Source organism: Sceloporus occidentalis, unplaced genomic scaffold (genome assembly GCF_023333645.1).
Source record: "Sceloporus occidentalis isolate IW3139 unplaced genomic scaffold, rSceOcc1.0.p SCAF_4, whole genome shotgun sequence".
NCBI classification, from domain to species: Eukaryota; Metazoa; Chordata; class Lepidosauria; order Squamata; family Phrynosomatidae; genus Sceloporus; species Sceloporus occidentalis.
Genome location: NW_028316984.1, coordinates 71459039 through 71480613, shown reverse-complemented (window position 1 = coordinate 71480613; position 21575 = coordinate 71459039). Strand labels below are relative to the sequence as shown.

The 21575-nt window shown below is 39.9% G+C and overlaps 1 protein-coding gene across 6 annotated transcripts in view; it reads left to right on the top strand.

Annotated features, from left to right (window-relative positions):
- Positions 1-2545: 2545 nt before the first annotated feature.
- The window catches only part of EPB41L5 (erythrocyte membrane protein band 4.1 like 5), a 96793-nt gene continuing 77763 nt past the window's right edge, over positions 2546-21575 (top strand). For 3 of the 6 annotated variants that reach the window (XR_016280885.1, XM_089520298.1, XM_089520303.1), the window contains exons 1-2: positions 9690-9874; positions 16063-16167. Coding sequence is in view for 5 of the 6 variants with exons in the window: in XM_089520298.1 (XP_089376424.1) it covers positions 9695-9874; positions 16063-16167 (285 nt within the window). In the remaining variant the exon portion in view is untranslated. Of the gene's footprint in view, positions 2715-3029; positions 3334-3722; positions 3743-9689; positions 9875-16062; positions 16168-21575 lie in introns of those variants that run through there. The other 3 variants (XM_089520301.1, XM_089520299.1, XM_089520302.1) reach the window with 3 other exon arrangements.

Sequence of the window (21575 nt, the reverse complement as noted above, 5' to 3'; positions counted from 1 at the left end):
AGACAAAGAAACCAAGAATTGTAATGGTCTGATACTGTACAAAACATAAAGGCTTTTCTTATAGGTGGTTGTAAGAATTAATTCTGGGAAATATAAATATAAACACCTTAAGCATGTTATTCATCATTTTAAAAAACATTTTTCCAGGAAAAAAGAGAGAGAGAGAGAGAGCTCTACATCCTTAGAAGGGCATAGGCTGTATGTAGTATTATGAGGGAGAAAATGTTCTCTGTGCCCACTTCCTCCATAGAATCATAAGAGTTGGAAAGGGCCTCATGGGACATGGAGTCCGACCCCTTGCTCAGTACAGAATCTCCAGATAAAGCACCCATAGAAAGTAGCTGTGCAGCCTCTTTTCTGAAGACATTCAGAGAAGGAGAAACCTCACCACCTTTCTAGGCAATTTGTTCCATTGCCAAACCACTCTAAGTGTCAAGAGGTCCTAATATTGAATCTAAATCTACCCTACTGTAACTCCAGTCCATTAGACTTGACGTCCCTGTCATTGTAATAAGCCAATGGAGCTTTGAAAGCTTGCAACATGCATATTGTATATTTTGGTTGGGCAATAAAGGTATCCCTGTTAGGTGGATTTTTTATGTTATTGGATTTGCTATATGGCCAACACAGCTACCCCTGGATGTTTGTTTGGCTTGTAAGCCCTTTTGGATATTTGAGTACTTGTTCCACGAATCCCCATGAATACCAAAATCTATGGATGTTCAAGTCCTACTTAATGCAATGGGACAGTAAAATGGTGTACCTTGTTATATAAAATGGCAAAATGAAGGTTTCCATTTTTAATCCATGGACAATTGTATCCATGGATAAAAAAATCTGTGGATACAGAGAGCTGGCTGTATTTATTAGAAAAATTAGATAAATGCTTGAAATAAATACACCATGCAGCAATAAACTAGAATAACTTTGTTTACACTATATACCCAGGGGTACCTGTGCTAGCAATGCTGCAAAATACAGCAAAAGTTTTTTAAAATACATTTTATTAGGTCAACCAAACAGCACAGAATACATTGCACATGCTTCCTTATCGGGGATGGATGTTAAAAATCATTTTAAGAGAAGAAATTTGATGATGGAGAGTCACAAAGCTGCATCATTTCTGAGATGTTAAAGCTGAGTACAAGATGGAGGCGGAGGGAGTTCTGATACCAGTAAAGGCCCCACATCTTGGCCATGAAGCATTTGGGACCCAAAAGCAGGTCAAGGCTTCAAATGCTTTTGCTCCATTGTGAGAAACTACAGAGGCAATCCTAGCCTGTATTTGTCCTCTGTAAGGCTACAAGCCACTCTGTCAACAGAAGCAGTGGGCCCCCTGAAAAACCTTTGTACTGACACATCTGGAGACAAATGTAGGTGATATAGAAGGTAAAACATGTCAACGATGGTCCATTTCAAATTATTTCAGCTGGAGGTGAAAATCTTAGAGAGTAAGCTCCAGTCCCTGTGCTTCCTCTAGTTCAGGATTCTCCTGATGCAGATGAATTTGGTATCTTAAAATCCCAAAATCAATCAATCAATCAATCAATCAATCAATCTCTTCCTCCATCTCCAGCTCTGTTGGCCATGAAGCAAAATACAGCAAAATCCCAAATGGTGATACCATCATTTGGCCAACCAAAAGGTGCAAAATAGCTTGCAGGCTTCTTCACCAGACATGGATGTTAAAAGTCTTTTTTTATGAAAAATGTAATCTAAATTTGGTTGATTGGCTTTCCAGGGCTGAATTAATATAGAAGTCATGAGCATTGACTTGTATATATCACATTAGCAAGCGAGAAGATAATCCTGGTTTCTCAAGTCATGTCTCCCTAATAGAAGACTCTGGCTGCAATCCTATTACCTGGGAGTAAATCCTATTGCAAGAGCCAGCATGGCACAGTAGGGTTTGAGCCTTGGACTACAACTCTGGAGGCAAGGGATCAAATCCCTACTTGGCCATGGAGATCTTGCTCAAGTCACACTCTCTAAGCCCCAGGAAAATCCTGTGAATTAAGGTCACCTGGGAAACAAAGGTACACAACAACAACACATCCTATTGCAACCAGTGGGGCTTCCTTCTCATTAGGATCATGCTGCAAAGAGTTTTTGCTTATACAAATGTAAATGACAACACAGTTGTCTATGTTTTGACTCAGAAGCAAATCCCACTGAGTCCAGTCAAGCTCAAAGCCTCAGGTAAAGGAAGTTGCATGCTCTCAGCCTCCTCAGGGGAAGGCAATGGCAAACCTCCTCTGGTCAAATTTTGCCAAGAAAACCTCATGATAGGGTCCCCATAAGTAGAAAATGACCTGGAGGCAAACAACACACACAAAGGACTCTGAAGGCCAGGGTTCAATCCCCCACTCAGCCATAAAACCCACTGTGTGGCCATGGAGTAGTCACACCCTCTCAGCCCCAGGGGAAAGTCATTGCAGACCCCTCTGAAGAAACTAGCCCCCAAAGCCTCAGGATAGGTTTGCTTTGTGATTGCCACATGTCGGAAATGAAGGCACACAACAACAACAACAGGAGTCTACTCTTAATTTGTTTTTAAAAAGGTTATTCCCTCAGAGATGCATAACACCAGACCTTCAATTTCAGATTTCAAAAAGAAAACAAAGGAAAATAATGTGTTGTTTATTTTTTTCCAAGATGGAGAGGGAATGCCTTTTGTGTTTTCTTCCAGCAAGGCCAACCAGGTTTTCCTGCATGTGTGTATGTGTGTGTTGTGTACCTTAAAGTCAGCTCCTTCACACTCCAAAGACTTTAGTTATGCTCCTTCATACTCCATACTTTCTATTATGTCTAGTTTTGTCCCTTCATACTTCAGGCTTTTTGTTAAGCCTGGCTTTGTCCCTTGATACCCCACACTTTTTGTCATGTCCCTTCATCCCCCATGCTTTTCGTTTCGCCTAGTCAGCTTTGCTAGTCAGGTCCCTCCATATACTCCATGCTTTCTGTTATGCCCAGCCCACCATGGAGTTGTTGTTGTTGTTGTTGTAGTTGTGTGCCTTGGAGCCATTTCCAACCTGGGGCCAGCAACCCTAAGGCGGCGGTGAACCTCTCATGGTGAGGCGTCCCTCCTTGGCAGAGAGTCGCCCTGGGTCGGAAAGGACTTGAACGAGGCACACAACAACCACAACAACAATCCTCTTCTTCCCCCTTTAAGAGGAGGGAGGCCTGGAGGAGGAGGAGACGGAGGAGAAGGAGGAGGGAAAAGGCGGCCCCTCTTCTCCTCCTCCTCCTCTGTTTCCCTGGGCGGCCATTTGCCTCCTCCTCCTCCCTCCTCGCCTCTTTGGGCTCAAGGAAAGGAAGAGGAGGAGAGGGCTGGTAAGTGGCTCTGCTGGGCTTGCTTTGAGCCTTTCTTTTGGGGAAGGGGCTTTGAGGGGCCCTTGGGGAGGGGAAGGAAAGGAAGGGCATGGAGGCTCCTTCTGGAGGGTCTCTGGCGTCTCCTGCCCCCTCAGCCCTTCCCAGACCCAGGTGGACCCTTTCTTCGTTGGGGCTGCCTTAGCTGCCTCACAGGCTTTTCCTGACTCATGGCCACCCTGCCATTGGGGGGGGGGGGGGTCTGGGCAAGATTATATATATATATATATATATATATATATATATATATTCAGAGAGGGATGGGTTTGGTTTTGTTGCCACTGCCTTCCCCGGAGGAGGCTGAGAGAGTGTGGCTCGACCAAGGTCTTCCCAAGAACTGGGTTCTTCTTATGCTGCCAGGATTCGAACCCAGGTCTGCCTCCAACAGAGCCAGCACTGCCTCCCTTACTTAGGGTTACTTAGCCCCCTTCCTGGTGGTCTGCCTTCAAGTTATGGTTGCTTTAAATATAGTGTGTTTATATATATTATTATTATTGATTATTATTATTATTATTATTATTATTAATTATTATTATTTATTACAGTCGTTTTAAGCACACGGTTTTAAATAAATGTTGTATACATATATGAAGGCGCATAGCTAGACATATGAAAAGCTATTTCAAGTTAGAGTTGTTTTAAACACTTTTTAAATAAATTGTGTGGGTATATATATATATATATATTATAAATATGTATAAATTAGTATTTTATTTGTTTTATTTAGTTCACGTTATAGTCGTTTTAAGCACAGTGTTTTTAAATAAATTATATATATATATATATATATATATATATAATTTTTATATTTCAAGTTATGTTCACTTCAAAGTATGGAGTATGAAGGCACATAGCAAGACATAACAAAAATTATTTCAAGTTATGGTCATTTTAAACACAGTATTTTTTAAATAAATAAATAATATATTTATTTGATATATATATATTTGTTTATTTCATATAATATATGTCGCTTCAAACTCTCTCTGTGTGTGTGTGTGTGTGTAAAATGTTGTGAATGGGGATTGTATCCAGAATTTGGGGATTCTGGATACAATGGGAACTTGTAGCTCACCTTTGAGACTAACTTAGGTCCAAAACACACTGCAGCAAAAACCCATTTTGAGACCGCTTTAACATCCCTGGCTTAGTGCTAGGGAATCCTGGGGATTGTAGTTTATTGTGGCACCAGAGCTCTTCATCAGGGATGGCTGAATGTCTTGCAAAACTACACTTCCCAGAATTCCCAGGGAAGTTCAGGTGGTCTGAGACTGGATTATTTCTTCAGTGTGTTTTGGATCTTAGTCAGTCTCAAAGGTATGCTACAAGATCCCCTTGCAGACTGGCTTTCCAGACTAACAGGACCATGTCTTTTGAATTCTTTTGTTGTGGTTGTTGGGTGCCTTCAAGTGACTTATGGGAATGTTATGAAAACCTTATCACGGGATTTTTGTGGCAAGATTTGTTCAGAGGAGGCTTTGCCTTTGCCTTCCTCTGAGGCTGAGAGAGTGTGACTCCACCAAAGTTGCCCACTAGGTTTCCATGGCCAGGGGGAGGGATTTCAACCCTGGTCTCCAGAGTCATAGTCCATCACTCAAACCTCTGTGGGCTGTTTCTACCCTGTGTGTATTTGATCATTTTTTTTATCAGTTAAATCAAAATTTATCAATTTCACCCCTCCTGTATGGTTTTTAACACCTTGCCTGATGAAGAAGCAAGTGGAGCTTGGAAGGCTCGTAACATGTATATGGTACATTTTGGTTGGCCCAATAAAGGTATTACTGTTGGTGGATTTTGGATGATGTTGGACTTTGCTATACAGCCAGCGCGGCTATCCCTGGATGTACTCTGTGTGTAATCTGCTTTTTTTCTGTTCTGTCTTCCTCCTCTTGTCCCAAAACCAGCTACAAAACATTATAGGGTGTGTGTGTGTGTGTGTGTGTTGAGAAAGACAGTGCATAGTGACAAAGGTGGGATTAAGTGCGGGATAAAGTAAGGGCAAAAGGCACCCCTGGGGCTTTAAAAAGCTGTGTTAAAAACGCAGGTTTAGCCTCCTGTATCCATGGTGGTTGAATTAAAAAATGTTGAGTGTTGGGCTACAATTCTGGAGACCAGTATTCGAATTTCAGCTATAGTGACCTTGGGTGAGTATACTCTCTCAGCCTCAGGGGAAGGGCAATGGCAAACCTCTTCTGAACAAATCTTGGCAAGAATACCCCATGATAGGGCCACTTGTGAGTCACCATAAGTCAGAAACTACTTGAAGGCCCACAACAGTAACCACAAAAGAATTCAAAGACATGGTCAGTTTGTCTGGAAAATCAGTATACAAAGGGATCGAGACTAACTGACTAACAGAGGTGCAACAAGAGCCCTGTGTATCCCTTATCTGGAATTCCAAAATTCTCCAACCCTGTCCACATGGGAGGCTGAGATAGTGTCACCTTTGCTTTCAAATGGTTTGGTGTGTACAAACTTTGTTTAATGCACTTAGTTATTAAAAATACTGTATTATGTTTAAAATTGCCTTCTGTCTAAAGTTTATGCGAAACACATGAAATTCACGTTTAGATTTGGGTTCCATTTCCAAGATATTTTCATTAGATATGTGCAAATATTTCAAAAAAATAATCATAAATCTGAAATCCCAAACACCTCTGTTCCCAAGCATTTTGGAAAAAGGAGGCTCAACCTGTACTTCGTTTCCTGGTTACCTTTTCATGAGTCTTAATGCTCCTGTAGCTCATATGTATTGATTGCTCCTCCATTTAGTTCCTTTCAGTATTCTCACCTGTGTTAGTTGCTTCCTTGTTTGGAAGTGCTAATTGAGTTTGTTCTTTCTGCTAGATATACTGTCACCCTTACAGCCGTGGGAGGATGCTGGCTTCTAAACACAGGGCTTTCGGAGCTGCTTGGAAGCCTTGTGCCTTGCCAGAGTTGTGTGAATGAATTGGCTTGATGTTATTAGTAAATTACAATGGAGAATTATGCACTCAGTATTAGCTTGGGTATTATCCCATATTCTTCTTAGATTGAGCTCAAACTGTTTTTTCCCCTTATACCGGGGTGATATCACCATCACATATAGCCCCCTGATTCGTTTTCCCACACAGATTTTATTTGTACTGTTCCACCCTGAGTTTAAAATGAAATTTCATACACTCAGTTTGTTGTATATATGTGATGGGTGGGGGAAGAGGATCTGTGTAGTTTGCTATGGAAGATATCTGATCTAATGATATGCCAGTGATACATGTGAGTTGTAAAGCTGATCACACACGTCATATTAAATGAATATTAAAGCCAAACTTGTGTGGTTTCATGTGGAACAGAGGGAGGAATTGCTTTAGATTCACTTTTCATATGGGTTGTTTTACTAGAATATGAGCAATTTATATCTTTTCTTTCCACAGTACTGTACTTGCAGTCTTGGTAACAGCCTCTATACATTTCTACAGTGGCTTCCCCCCAGTGTAATCCTACATTGCCATGTCTTTTAAAAGAGATAATTTAAAGCTGGGGTTTTCACACTATAGGAGTATGGTACTGTAAATGATGGTTTGGAGTGCCTTCCACCTTCTCTTATGTGATCAACCAAGGAAGCAAAGCTTGAAGCACCTCTTTACAATTCCTAGTCAGGATAAAAGGAACAGCTCTGAGTCAAACATGTTGTTTTCTTGACTGATCGCACTGTCACCAAAGCAAAAACAAAAACCCATTCTGTTTTTGAAAAGAATTTTTGAGGGACCTCATTTTGGAGCCTGGTAACAGATCGGTTCCTTTCTTTTCTAGGTTCTGGCCTTGTTCCTGAACCAAAAACACACTCCAGACCTTTATAGTTTGATTATAGTTAATGTTTGAAGACCATGGCACAATAACTCTGATTTCATTCTGAGCCTCTTTCCAGATCTGAAATGTTTGTCTCTGCTTTTCAGCTAGTCATGCAAGCAACAGTTAGATATTTGGGTTTGTTATATGTACAGTGAATAACACAAGCATTATCCCAGTGGTAATACATACAAAAAATATCACTGTTGTGAGAACTTCTTCTTTTGCTTGGAAACCATGAAATGTCTTGTGTGGAAGGGAAATTTTAAGCTTGAATAGTTCAGATAATTGCAGTGTAAGCTGTTGTCTGTTTCAAATAGTTGTTACAGTTTTATTCAGAAACAATAACATACTGTATGTTTGCCAGTTTGCATATTTGCAGGCATCACACAGGTCAAAACAAAAATAATTTGTTGGTTGCCTAAACCCAGAATTAATTGGCACTGTAGTTCAGTGAATGGTGGCTCAAAGGAAAATCACCATTAGGGTCTTAGGAGCCTTAAGGTCAATTTCTATGCAGTTGTGAATGTTTTTTTTAATTGAGAAGTTACGTTATGGCTTCAGCTGTAGTGTTGCATTCACTGGTAGGTTGCAGACATGCTTCCATTTTTTGTCTATTCTCAGCACCGGTCTTTAATGACCCTTTGTGTCTGCATGTTTCTGTCATTTGGTACCTGTTCACATTTAATACAGACACTACCTGTATACTTGGCTACTGTGAGGCTGTGTCTTTGCAAACAGCATACTTTCAAATATATAAATAATCTCACCTATATCTATAAATCACCTTTCTGAAACACTATTTTATCTGCTTCCCACATTCTATTAAAAAATCACACTGAAGGGTTTTTTCATGCCAAAGCTGCAGGTATGTGTAACGACTGAACTGTGAAAGCATTTTCTCTGCATATGCATATGAAACTTTGCCATCAGTATCTGTATTTAGAGGATGTGGTATGGAAGGACCCAACAAACAGATGAAAGAGAGATAAGCATGTCAGTATCTGCCAGTCAGTACTATTGGACTCTGTTGTTATATGGCACTCTACCTATGGATATAGAGCAGTGGGTCTAGTGCTGTGGTGGCGAACATACGGCGTGTGTGCCCTCTCTGGCACACAAAGCCATTTTGGAGGTCATGAGGAGAGACAGGAGGGCAAAGGAAGAGGAGGAATACCTTTTGAGTTTGGATACTCTGTCCCTAAAAGGTTTACCATCACTGGTCTAGTGGGTCAGGATAAATTCCCCAACCCTTCCTGTATGGAAAGAGGCATAACTGAGTGGTAAAACAAGTAACTTAATCCTAAACATCAGCTTAAATCTTTAATATCTTCAGGAGGTTGATTTGAATGAAAGTACTGGTAAAGAACTCTTCCTAAGATTTCACAGAGTGTTATCAGTGTATTAAGATTTACTGAATTATTGGTCTGATTCAGTGCTTTATATATTCTAAGTTAAGATTTCTTACAGGTTACTTTTTGATAAACTGATTGTTTAAACAACAACCAACCTTGAATTAATTGAGACTAACATTCAGCATTGGGGTAGATATTATTGGATTATATTGATAATACTGCAGGCTTATGCTATAAGTAATATGTCTGGTGTAGCTTGAAATTTAAGTCTTCCAGTTGCACCAAGTTGACCTTTTAAAAATTCCAGCCTTTCAGGCAGACAAGTCCAGACAGACAGAAGGTGGAAGGCGTATGTACCAGTTTATCCTTTTTGGCTCAGAGTAGAGGATGAAACCTCTGTTAGAGCTCCAGGTTATTTGGGTTTATCTGTGTATCATCAGTCATGCAAGATGCAGATTCGTGGGGGCTAATTTTGAAGCCACTAGCCTATTTGGGTCTTGAAATATATATATATTACAAAATATTTATGAACAAATGTTGAATCTCACATTCTTGCTTGAATCACTTCAGTAACAGTGCAACATGATACCCATAAGATGTTTTCATTCTGCATGTCAGACTTCCTTTACTTCTATGATAATTGCATTCTTGAGTCTTATATTTAATGTTCAGTGAATCCTTCTTGAAGTATACAGTTGCTGAGAGCTTGATGTAGTATAGTGCCATGAAGACAAGTTAGATGCTGTGAAGTTTTGCCCAGTTGTATAACCCTTGCTATAAATCCCTACTTCCTTCTCTATCCCACCACCTGTACAAGTTCTGCAATCATCTGGTTACTGAAGTTTCTTTTCAGAAAGATCTGGGCATCCATCTGCCAAGAGTTCTTGGGATGTCTAATTTCCAAATGATTCTTGGACACGGTATTTCTGTAGACCGTAAGACTTTTGGTAAAGGATGTAATAATTATGGGAGTGTTAGGTTTATTTACTTTGAAGGTGTCTTTCTGTATCACAGGGCAGTTAAACACTAGCATCCCATAAAGTTTCTGTCTGGCTTGATTTTGAAATAATTCATTTGAAAATCATTGGTCTTTTTCCTGTTGAAATATTCACCACATCTTTCTCTTTGCCCTCCTAGTAAAGATGCTGAGTTTCTTTCGACGAACCCTTGGGCGCAGGTCTATGCGCAAGCATGCTGAGAAAGAAAGGTTAAGAGAGGCTCAGAGAGCTGCCACTCATATCCCTGCAGCTGGAGATGAGAAGTCTATAATCACATGCAGAGTCTCCTTACTGGATGGGACAGATGTCAGCGTGGACTTACCGGTATGATAAACTTCAATATCTTTTTCAACTTTGTTGAGTTACATTTGAGAAAGTACAGTGGAACCTCGCCATACGCGGGGGATCCGTTCCGGATCCCGCCGCGTATGGCGATTTCCGCCTATGCTCGAGCCCCATTGTAAACAATGGGGCTTGGGCGCAGGTGCGTGCGGGGCGCAATGGGCGCATGCGCCCATTCAATTGAATGGGACGCGCCGCCCCTTCTGCCCCGCGCGCGCGCCGCAGCTTGAGCACATATGCTCAAGGCCGCGTATGGCGAGCGCGCGTATGGCAAGGTTCCACTGTATCTTCTTTTGTTATTCCCAAGATATCTGTGAATGCCAAAGTAATAAACGGTGGGGAAATTAGAAACGTGCTAATATATGTGAAAAAGTTATTCCAGTGTAAACCCTGTTATTAGTGTGAACTAGAATTCATCAGTTGAAGCAGTGAAACTTATGTAAATCTTGACTCGCCAAGTTTCTATTGGAAATGGGTCTAAATTCCTTGCATATAACAATTTGAATTTAGACTTCAGAGTTGATGGTAATAGGTCTTGCAATTAGGGAATCTGAAATCTCGTTTTTTATACAGTATGTGACAAATTTCAAAAGTGTAAGGGTTGTTAAATTTCTTCTGCCTGTGACACCTCCTACAATGGTGAAACCTAAAAAATGGAACAGGATTTCTGACATGAGCTTTCTTAGATAAGCGTTTACTCTCACCATAGTGAGTTTATTAGTGTTTTAGATGCCACAGGGTTTTAAATTGTTTTTGACTGACTTGCCAAGTAACAGCACTTCAGATCTCTTGGATAATGGCTTCATTTTTATTGTCTTGTGATCACATGTAAATGTTCACTGTAGTATAATCTGAACATTAATTTTGGAACCTTGAAAGCGAATTTATATTTAGATAAGGTATTGTAATGCAAGGTTGTGGTTAATCTTTAATTTCTGCAGGGCTGGAATTCAAAATTGCAGTTTAGGATTTGAAGGCGGAAATCAAAGTTCAGAGAGTGCAGTGTTCTGGTTTTTGAGGTGTGGAAGCAGAAATTGAACATTAAGTAAATGTTTAAATGCTCATCATATCAGCAGATTCAAATAAAGTTAGCTAAGTATCATGTATCCTATTACAATAAAGTTTAATAGTAATGTTGTGAAGGAAGAGTGTACAGCTTGTGTTACTCATTGAATGAGGCATTGAAAGTCCTTTCTGTTTCTAGTATGTTGTAGGTGAAGAAGTTTGCTTTGAATTGAATACGACTCTGTTGTTTTTCCAGAAGCCTTATGAATTATAAGTAGAGATGGTTTAAATGCCTCCGGTCAGTTTGTAGCTCAGTATGTGATTCTGCTGTCAAAAACCTCTTTGTATGTTTTTCTTTTGAATTATATTGTCATTACAATTATTACAATTGTGAAATATCACAAAGGAGCAGATTCCTTCCTTAGAACAAGGCAACTTCTTTTGGCCCATAAATTGAATTCCAGTTTGGGAAAATTCTCAGGGCAGCATTTCTGCAGTAGGTAGGGCTAAAGCCATAGGGCGGGTCCAAAACAAAGGAGTGGGGCCATAAATCTTTCCAATCTGGTCATTTTCCCAGAAAGCAAGCAAAAGACAGTTTTATTCTGCACTTGTCTGTTCTGGAATAACCTCTAGTGAAATAGCATTCTGGGCTGCATACCATAGTTTAGTTCTATTTTGTAGCAGTTTTTCAGGTTGCAAATCAGAACTCAAGTGCTTAACTCTTTAGTATCACTGCTGCTCAAGTATGATGTTCCATAATTCCATCCTCTTTATACAAAGAGATCATCTAGCAGCTTTGAGACGAAAAGAAAGAAGCTTGTAGCATGAGCTTCTGTAGACCTGAGTCTACTTCCTCAGATACATCTCCAAAGTGCCACAAGATCTTTTACATACTGATTTTCCAGATTAATATGTCCATGTGTTTGAATCCTTCCTCTTTAATTTTAATATTATTGCTATTCAGACCATTGGTGATGTTCCATAATTATGGAGGTGGGCAAAATTACCAGTAATTATACTCATGTTTACAGTCAGACCTCCATATTTCTGGATTTTGTGTCCATGGATTCAACCATCCATAGCTTGAAAATGTTTTTTTTAAAAATCCAAAAAACAAATCTTGATTTTTGCCTTTTTAAATGCAATCGGCACCATTTTACTATGCCATTGTATATAGTGGATTTTGAGCATCTACAGATTTTGGTATCTACAGGGAATCCTGCAACCAAGCCTCAGTGGATACCAAGGATCCATTGTATTAAAGATGACAAATTGTTCTAAATTAAGTAATTTAAAGGTGTCCACTAATATTCAGGAAAAACTTGCCCAGGGCTGCCACCTGGTTATTACAATAACACACTGAACAGTCATCACAGGCTCATTTTACTCTTAACACTTTTATGCATCTCTTAGAATACCCCATCATACTCATTTCACTTTACTTGAGAGGAATGGCCATATCTCTCCCCTCTTTAGAATAGATTGTTAACTCTGGAAGACAAAGAAGAGCCTGTACTGCAAAACCAATTTTTGGTTACTCTCCACTTTCTCTGGCTTTTGAGGTAAAAATAAAGCCCTGTTCTTAATATCTGAATTCCAGTCATATTAGTCTCTGGCCTCAAATATACTTCATGTGCCTTTTTGCTCTGTGACCCCCTCTGGGATGCTGGGCATGGGAAAAAGCAGTGAGGGAGTTGTGGGGTCTCATGGCAAAAAGTGCTGGTAACTGCATTGAGAATGAATGCTTGGGGGCATTCATTATTTCCCATGGTACGGTAACATTAGTTCACATTTCCTGTGCCCAAGCAGGGCACTTTTCCAAGAATGATGTCCTCTCTGTGTGTGGGCATATTTGGGACTTTAGTATTCATTGGTTGTCACTTCTTTAAAGTGAGTACTCTCTGTATTACAAATTTGATGTTTTCAGTGTAAAAGGTTTTTCACAGTGATAGCCCTAACGGTCTTTCTTTAGATGGCAATTTTTTAATGATTTATAGCCAGTGGGCCTATAAGTACCCTAAAAGTACCCGGTCTCATCTGATCATGGAAGCTAGGCAGGATCAGCCTTGATTAGTAATTGAATGGGAAACCACCAAGGAATATTAGATGCTGTAGATTATACAGTTAACCCTGCACATCTATGGCTTTGACTATTTGCAGATTTGATTAATATATTCTCTCTAGGAATCTCTTAGGTCCTCCAGCACGACTCTGTGGCCAATTTTTACCAGATGTTGTGTTGGGGGACCTAGACATCCCTAGAGGGAATACGTCTCTAGGCATTTGTAGGTCTTCCAACACAGTTCTATAATCAGTTTCCAGTGGATGTTGACCATAGAGTTGCACTGGAGGACTTAGAGAATTCTAGAGAGGTATTTCTTCAGGTAAAAAAATAGTGGGTTTTTTATTTGCACTTTTTCCACTTTCACAGGGGTCCTGCATTCCTCACCCTAGTGAATGCAGCAGGCCCACTGTATTTCATAAGAAGGAACTGGCAGAAACCACCTCTGAATATTTCTTGACTAAGAAAACCCTATGAAATTCATGGAGTCACGATAAATGGACAAGCGACTTGAAGGCCCATGCATGCACACAAACTACAGTAGATTTTTGTTCATGTTTTGAGACTAAAAGGGAAATTGCCTAGGTAGAGATCAAATTTCAGGCAGGATTAATCACTGAGCCATTAGGCTCCTTCCATAGGTCATTGCACAGGCATGAATGGTTTTGATTAGTATTTGGCCTCTTGAAGGGATTTATAGAGAAACTTACTGTAGTGGTGAGCTTTAACAGTTGTTAATCTATGGATGACAAAACCTCTCAGTGGTTATGATATGTGTAATGTCATCCTATCCTATGTAGAGTTTCACTTTCAACTATTTGGGGCAACAACAGTTACAATTCAGTATCTCTGATATCACTTTCTAGACTCTATTATGAAACTAATTTACAATGGGATTTCAGCCAATGTGCTTTTCTATGCCTTGATTTTTGCTAAAAAGCTCAAACAAGTGGCAAGATATTCACAAGGAGGGAATAAGAACATAAATGGCTTTCATCAGTATAAATAATTTGGCAAATATCCTGAAAAATGTATGCTACAGCCAGGATTGCTGGTCTTCCTAAAAGGAGCAGTTTGATTACTGTGTGAATTCTCAAGTACAATACAGAGTCAAGAGACTTTGGCCATGGTAGAAGTGTAGAAACATTGATAGTTTAAGATAAACACTTAAATTTTCTCTTCAATTTATATTTTTTTGTGTATGAGGTTACTGAGAATTTGTATTAGTTTACTAGGCAATTTTGTGGTATTGATGGTTCTGCTTAACAGCTCTGCTCATGGACATTCAGATTCCCTGTGATGATTAAAAATGAAATCTAAGATTCTGTGATGCTCATAGAGTGCATTTAAAAATAAACTCCACAAGCTTCTCAGGCATTTCCTGCATTTCAGGATGCATGTCATCATAGTGATTTCTGAAATGCTTAAGGAAAACACCTTTTAATGACCAAAAAAATTGGAACATCTCAGTAGCTTTGGTTTCAGTCACTGATATTAACTTGGGGCCTCTGTGGGTTCAAGGGAAGTAAACAAGCAGGGAATCCCCCTGCCTGACACAAGAAAGCTGAACTTTATGGCTGCAGCAATACTTTCTGGTTTGCCTACCCCCCACAATCTAGTTCAGTGGTGATAACTGCTGAGATCTGGTGCCAGGTGAAAAAGAAAGCTCAGATATCTCAAAGCAGGCAGGGAAATATTTGTATTTCTCTTTGTTCTGTCAGGATTGGAGTTGAAAGATAATATGCATATCCACCAACTCTGTTTTAATCTTTTATTGCAGATACTTTAGGTTATCAGGGACTATCCTTTTTCCCCCCAAGTTGAAAGAGTTCTGGGTGTGATTAATTAGGATTCCCACAATAAGTTCAACTCCCACAGATTCTTTTAGTTCAGAAGGGTCAGGGCCATTAAATGTTTTTGTTATCATGAACTTCAGTCTTTTGGGACAAAAAGAGAAAAGAATCTTGTGACACCTTTTAAGATGCACATTTATGTATAAGCTTTCTGTATAAGCCCCAGTGGGCTGCCATTGTGAAAGCTTGTGCAGAAATAAATAGACTAATCTTAAGGGTGCGAGAAGATAGGAAACACTTCTGTCTCTGAAGTGTTTGTAGAATTAGTCTTGAGGGATGCAAACTTCACCCTAATCCTTCCACATATATTAAGTGTTACGACCTCAGTCAAACCAATCCTATTCCACCCTGTGTTTTTGTGTGTCTCTGCCTTGTAGAGGTCAAGAATGCCACATCCTTCTCATGGTGGGTATGGTGGGGTGAGGATTCATTTTAATTTACAAATGAATATGTTTCTGCTTCCCTGAAGAGTTCCCAAAATGTGCAAAAACCACAATCTTTTGTTTTGTTGTCAAACTGAGAGGCATGGAGTATGCCACTGATGATATTGCTGTTGATTATATAAGGCTGCAAGGTGTTCTGTCAGTTTAAGAAGCTGAGATAGTTAAATTTTGATTTAAGTGGCTTCATAACATCGCCTAACCTAATTTATTCACTTATTGTACTTTTAAACCTCCGAGTAGCAAAAGCATTCTAGGTTGTACAAGCATTACAAATAATAAATACCATAAATAATTACTAGAAAGGGCACATAATAAGATCAGAATAAGACCAAGAAGATATAAAAATATTACATCATATAAAACCAACAGTGTAAAAGTGGAAGAGGCTCTATGATTTAACATCACTAAAAACAGTTTTTTAAATGCTAGGGAATCTTAACACTTTGCAGCCTTTTCCATTAATGCTGTTTATCTTTTTATTAGCAAATATTCTGCTGACCTTACTGAAGGAAGATGAAGATTTTGGAATAAGGTTGCATAGCGTATGGCATGTTACAGATCTAAAGGCCACCAAGCTAAGGCCAATCATTACTTTTTAAAGGATTAAAACTGATAATTATTACTTTACCCCTGTACAGCTTTTAAGCTCAGTAGACAAAATTAGAGTCTGGAAAACAGGGCTCTCAGGGTGGGTGTGAGTATTTTTCAGTAGTTAAATTTCTCAACAGAGTGCATGTAGAATTGGCCTGGAAAATAAAGTTAATCAGCAACTAATCTTCTTCCTCACACACATTCTTGTTATTTCAGAAAAAAGCCAAAGGACAGCATCTGTTTGAGCAGATCATGTACCATCTGGACCTCATTGAAAGTGACTACTTTGGACTACGATTCATGGATTCAGCACAAGTGGCAGTGAGTAATATTTTCCCCTTCTTGCAATAGAAAGGGTGGATTAAATCACACTAGACCAAATGGAAGATTTATTCATTGTCAAATAACAAAATAACTTGTAGAAAATACTTTGAAACTACATTTGTCCCTCCACATTCTCTAGGGTTAGGGGCAATAACAAAAACACTTTTTTTTTTACTGAGAGAACACCTCTCTAGGCATCTCTAGGTCCTCCAGTGCAACTTTGTGGTCAATATCTGTCAGACATTGACCATAGAATTGCAGTGGAGGAACTACAAATGCCTAGTGGAGTGTTCTTTCTAGGAATCTCTAGGGCAGTGATGGTGAACCTTTTACAGACCGAGTGCCCAAACTGCAACCCAGACCCCACTTATTTATTGCAAAGTGCCACGTCCCTCTGGCTTTCTAGTAAGAAACTCTGGCAAACTCTGTCCTAGAGCAATAGCATGTGTGCCCACAGAGAGGGCTCTGAGTGCCACCTCTGGCACGCATGCCATAGGTTCACCATCACTGCTCTAGGGCCTTCAGTGTGACTTTTGGTTAAAGTTGACCATAGAGTTGTGCTGGAGGACATAGATATTCCTAGAGAGAACATATTTTAAAAAATCCGCAAATAATCAAATCCGCAAAAGTCAAAGCTGCAAATATGGAGGGACGGGTGTTTTCAGAATGTCACTGTATAATCAGTTCTGTCTCATTCCATTGCAATTGAATGTTTTTTCTTCTGTGTCCCCTGGTCTCCCCTAAAACAGTAAATCCAGTGTAGGAGACTTCAGACAAAAGGCCATTATGAATGTACTTATCTAATTTTCATCCCAGTAGTTCAGTCTTAAAACATTTTTGCCATTTTCTTCTTCCTTGTTAAAAAAAGGTATATGTAGTTCAACTGGTAGCCTTACTCAATTGTGTTCAGAATGCTCTTAAAACAGTTTTTGTTCTGATGTCTCAAATATTTAAATGGTTTCACTGTACCTGAAATTTCTGCATCACTCAAAAATCACTTTTGCTGCATTACATGCATGCAGCTATTCTACTGTTTATGAATTTGGTCAAGTATGATGTTTTTTCTTCAGAGCCTTTATTAAGATTCATAACTTAATCATTTTGGCTGCTGTTCTTTTCTGCACAACAGCTCTTACAGTGGTATGATTTTTAAAAAAAAACAAACATATGTTTTCTTGTTCATAGAGCATGAAAGCTGGTGTAGCAGAACAAGGGCTCCCCATTCAGCTTGCAAGCCTCTTTTGCTCTCATCTCGGAAGGCATTTTGATTGCAGCTGACATACACAGAAATGAGTTGTGTTTTTAAGACCTGAAAACAATTGCTTAGAACCAAAGTATTCTGAGCAGATTGAAAAATTGTTGCAGGGGGGGCTTATTCCCATGCGGTCCCTTATACTCTGTCCTTGGATGTGCATGGTCCCACATATGCTTCCCAAATCAGATTTCCCCATCCCAACCATAAGGGTTCTTGAACTTTTCTTAATACAGTAGAGGTGTGTGTGTTGTGTACCTTCAAGTGATTTCTGACTTATGGTGTACCTTATGGCAAACCTATCTTGGTGTTTTATTGCCAAGATTTGTTTAGAGGAGGTTTGCATTGCCTTCCCCTGAGGCTGAGAGAGTGTGACTTGTCCAAGGTCACCCGTGGGTTTCATGGCTGAGCGGGAATCAAACACTGATTTCCAGGGTCATGATCCATGTTGGCTAGTAACCTTAAGTAATTAATACATGGTTTTGTTTGCATTCAGACATACTTACTGATATTTTTTGAGAATGTATTACCCCTCTAACACTATGATAAACAGTAATGTTTCTTGAGAATTAAAATACTGCTATGAAAGAGCTTATATATAATGTTTGATGTAATATAATTTCTAAGGCAAAATTTACTAATTTTATTCTCAGAATTGTGGCTGTGCATTTTGGTGTCTTCCTCACAATTTAAGAGGCCTTTGTATTCTGCATCATTTTCTCTCTCCCCCCCCCCCCCCACCTAGTTTATTGTAGAATATGAATTACTTAAAATTGACCTCTAAAAATAACTCTTTTCAGTAGTGGAACTGCTCACTAATTTTATACCAGGTATAAGTCCTACCAGCCAACATTCCTTAGGTAGCCAAGAGGATGTTGGGAGTGATGTTGGAATGTACCAAATAAATTGTTTTGCAAACTTCAATATCTTTTTTTTAATTATTTGAAAAATTTACATACAAAAAGAAAAACAAAACATATAACTATAGTTTTTTGTGGGTTTTTCGGGCTATGTGGCCATGTTCTAGAACATGACCACATATCCCGAAAAACCCACAAAAAACGATGGATGCCGGCCATGAAAGCCTTCGACTTCACAAAACATATAACAATCGCATCTACATAAAAAGGAGACAAACAACAAATAGGACAGTTGTGAACATAAAATCATATTCTTGTTAAATCTTTTTCTCTGAGCTTTCAATAAGACTTCCTTTTCTTATATTTGGTGTTTCTTTGTTTTCTCTACTAGAAGAAAAGAGGGAAGGAGTCTCTAACTCAATTATTCATCTGTATATTTATGCCTAAGCAAAGAATTTGCACAAATCTTCATTTGCACATTCCTATCTTCCCTCTTTCCTTCTTTGCCCATAATTATTAATTTTTCCCTTAATTGTCTTGTCTTGCATTTCTAAGATAACATAAAAATAAATTACAGTTGTAGTTACCATGAAGTTTCCCATCTTCATTTACATTTAATTGTCTTATAATTTTAGATTTCCATTTTAGTTTGTACTTTAATTCCATTAATTTGAACTAAATTTTAAGTTATTTCTCCCCATTTTTGAGAGATATATGTTATTACCTTTCCCCATTATTCTGGGACTTCAATATCCATGCTGAAGTTTCACTCTGGGAATGACTCAGAAGTCTGTGGTCACCATGGCACCACAGGCTTTTGCAAGTGGTTTCTGGCTACTCATATTCAAGCAGACACTCCATGGACTTGTCTTTTTGTTTTGGTTGAGAGACTGGTGATCTGACTGGGAAAGAACTTAACAAAATTCAGGTTTCATGTCTAGATAAGTATGAGAATTTTTTATCTTGCCTTATTCACTGAACTTACAGTTTCAGTGGGCCTGATAGGATGTTCTGCCTCAGGATACTGATAAATCTGAATTGTTTTTCCCCCATGGCTCTTGGGAAATTTCTTGTCACTTCTGGTGATCTCTGGAATGAGGAAATGACCCGTGCAGTTGACACAACCACTTCTGAACTGTTAGTAGAACAAACTTGGCTTCCAGATAGCCTCTGAGAAGCTAATAGGCATGAAATAACAGAGGACAGACTGGTGATAGAGGAAAGCTCTCGGTATTAAACAGTACTGCAGCTCATTTTAGAGTTTATTCTGTGGTAGGGATGATAACATGGAAACTTTACTTTCTTGTCACCATGATGCCCTCAGAGTTGTTCAGTGGTTCTTCTCTGAATAGTGAGAGCCTTGGGATACACGAGAAGAAGACAGTGGTTCAAAACACATCAGAAATAATCCAGTTTGAGACCACTTTAACTGCCCTGGCTCAATGCTGGGGAATCCTGGGAATTTGTAGTTTATTGTGGCACTAGAGCGTTCTGACAAAGATGGCTAAATGTCTCACAAAATTTCAGTTCTCAGAATTCCCTAGCACTGAGCCAGGTAGTTAAAGTGGTCTCAAACAGGATTATGTCTGCAGTGGGTTTTGGACCAATAACTTAGTGATTTTTGTGGCTAATTTTCTAGGCACTTTAGGAATAATGCAACTGACGGCTATTCCAATTTGAATGCTGCATTTAGAGCAGATATGATAGATGTACCTTCACTTTCTGCTTGTCCAGTTTTGTGGAATATTTTTCAATCTGCTAGCTGAAAATGGGCACAAAGTCCCCAGAGAGGGTCAGCTTGTGTTCTTGATTCTTTTCATACTTGCCAAGATTGGCCTGGCTGAATGGGTGGCAGCAGTGTTTAATACCTCCTTGTGGAAAGCTAGCCTAGCAAGTTTAAATGAGGCAGTAGTTAGATCTTTGCTTTTAGTCCCATTGTACTGAACAGTCTGACCATTCTTTAAACATGTGATGACTTGTCAGCTGTAGGTATCTGGATGACACAGAGTGTATAACAGCATATTTGGAACATGTTACTCCTCTCTTGAAACATCTGCACTAGCTTCTAATTTGTTTCAAGTCCAATTCCAAGATCTGATGGTTAGCTATAAAGTGCTAGCAGCTATATGGTTTGAGATCATGGTATCTGAAGAACTGCCTTTATCCTCTTGCATTTGAAGCTGTTTGTTTGCTGAAGTCATGAGAGGAGCTGCTTTTCAGTGTCTTACTGTCTGAATGACCCACCTTGTAAGAACACATTGATATTGAATCTAATCTTTAAAACTGCCTCCTGCAGGCAACATGTCTTGCACTTTCTCTGCTAGCCTTTTCCCAGCAGAGAGGGTCCTGTCCTCCTGTAATCTGGGTTTAGCTCCTCCTATTTGCTCCTGTAGGCAGGGACAATAAACAAAAGACCGGCCCCTATATAGGGAGGAGCTAGCCCCCCTGAGCCTCAGTCTTGTTCCTGCCTATGCTCCTAGCAGGATGTGTTTTTTCGAGCCAGCAAGGTTTTTTCCTTCTCCAAAAGCAGTTTGTGAGTTTTCTTGGCCTTCCCTTCTCCTCTCCCCTGCCTTTCCCCCCTTCTTTGGTGGTGGCTATGGCAGAGGACCCCAAGAGCACTGGCTAAGGGTCATCCTTAGCTCAGGCTTCCCTAGCTCAGGGTCTGCCAGCTCAACAGAGGGAGCTGGCTTCAGAGGGAGACTCATTGGGATGTGTTTGCTGTTGCTCTGCAGCTTTTCCACTACTGCCACTCCAGTCCTTTTATTCTCTTCATTTCTCTGGCAGCCTTGGGAACATGAAGAAGGACTTAATATGGCAAGGGCTCCCAGGATTGGAGAAAGGTCTTGGCTTTGCCAATGACTCTCCCTCTCCTCCAAAGCTACCCCCTATCATGGTGGGAGCACAGGATATTTCTGCAAACAGCATTGCAGCACATGGGAGCCGTGGGAACAGATGGTGAGGGGTTTCCCCTCCATGTCTCTGTTTCTCCACATCACCTCTGCCCAGCCTGTTTAAGGCCAGGGATCAGTGAGGAAACTGGCCAGAAGTCATGGAAACTTCCCTCCTCAGCATCTCTGCCCAGCCAGAGTTCAGAGGACAGGCCAGCCAAAGCCATGGCAAAGGATTTCTCTGCACCACCTCTGCCCAGCCTGTTTAAGGCCAGGGATCAGTGAGGAAACTGGCCGGAAGTTATGGAAACTTCCCTTCTCAACATCCCTGCTCAGCCCATTGGGGCCAGAGTTCAGAGGACAGGCCAGCCAAAAGCCATGGCAAGGGATTTCTCTGCATCACCT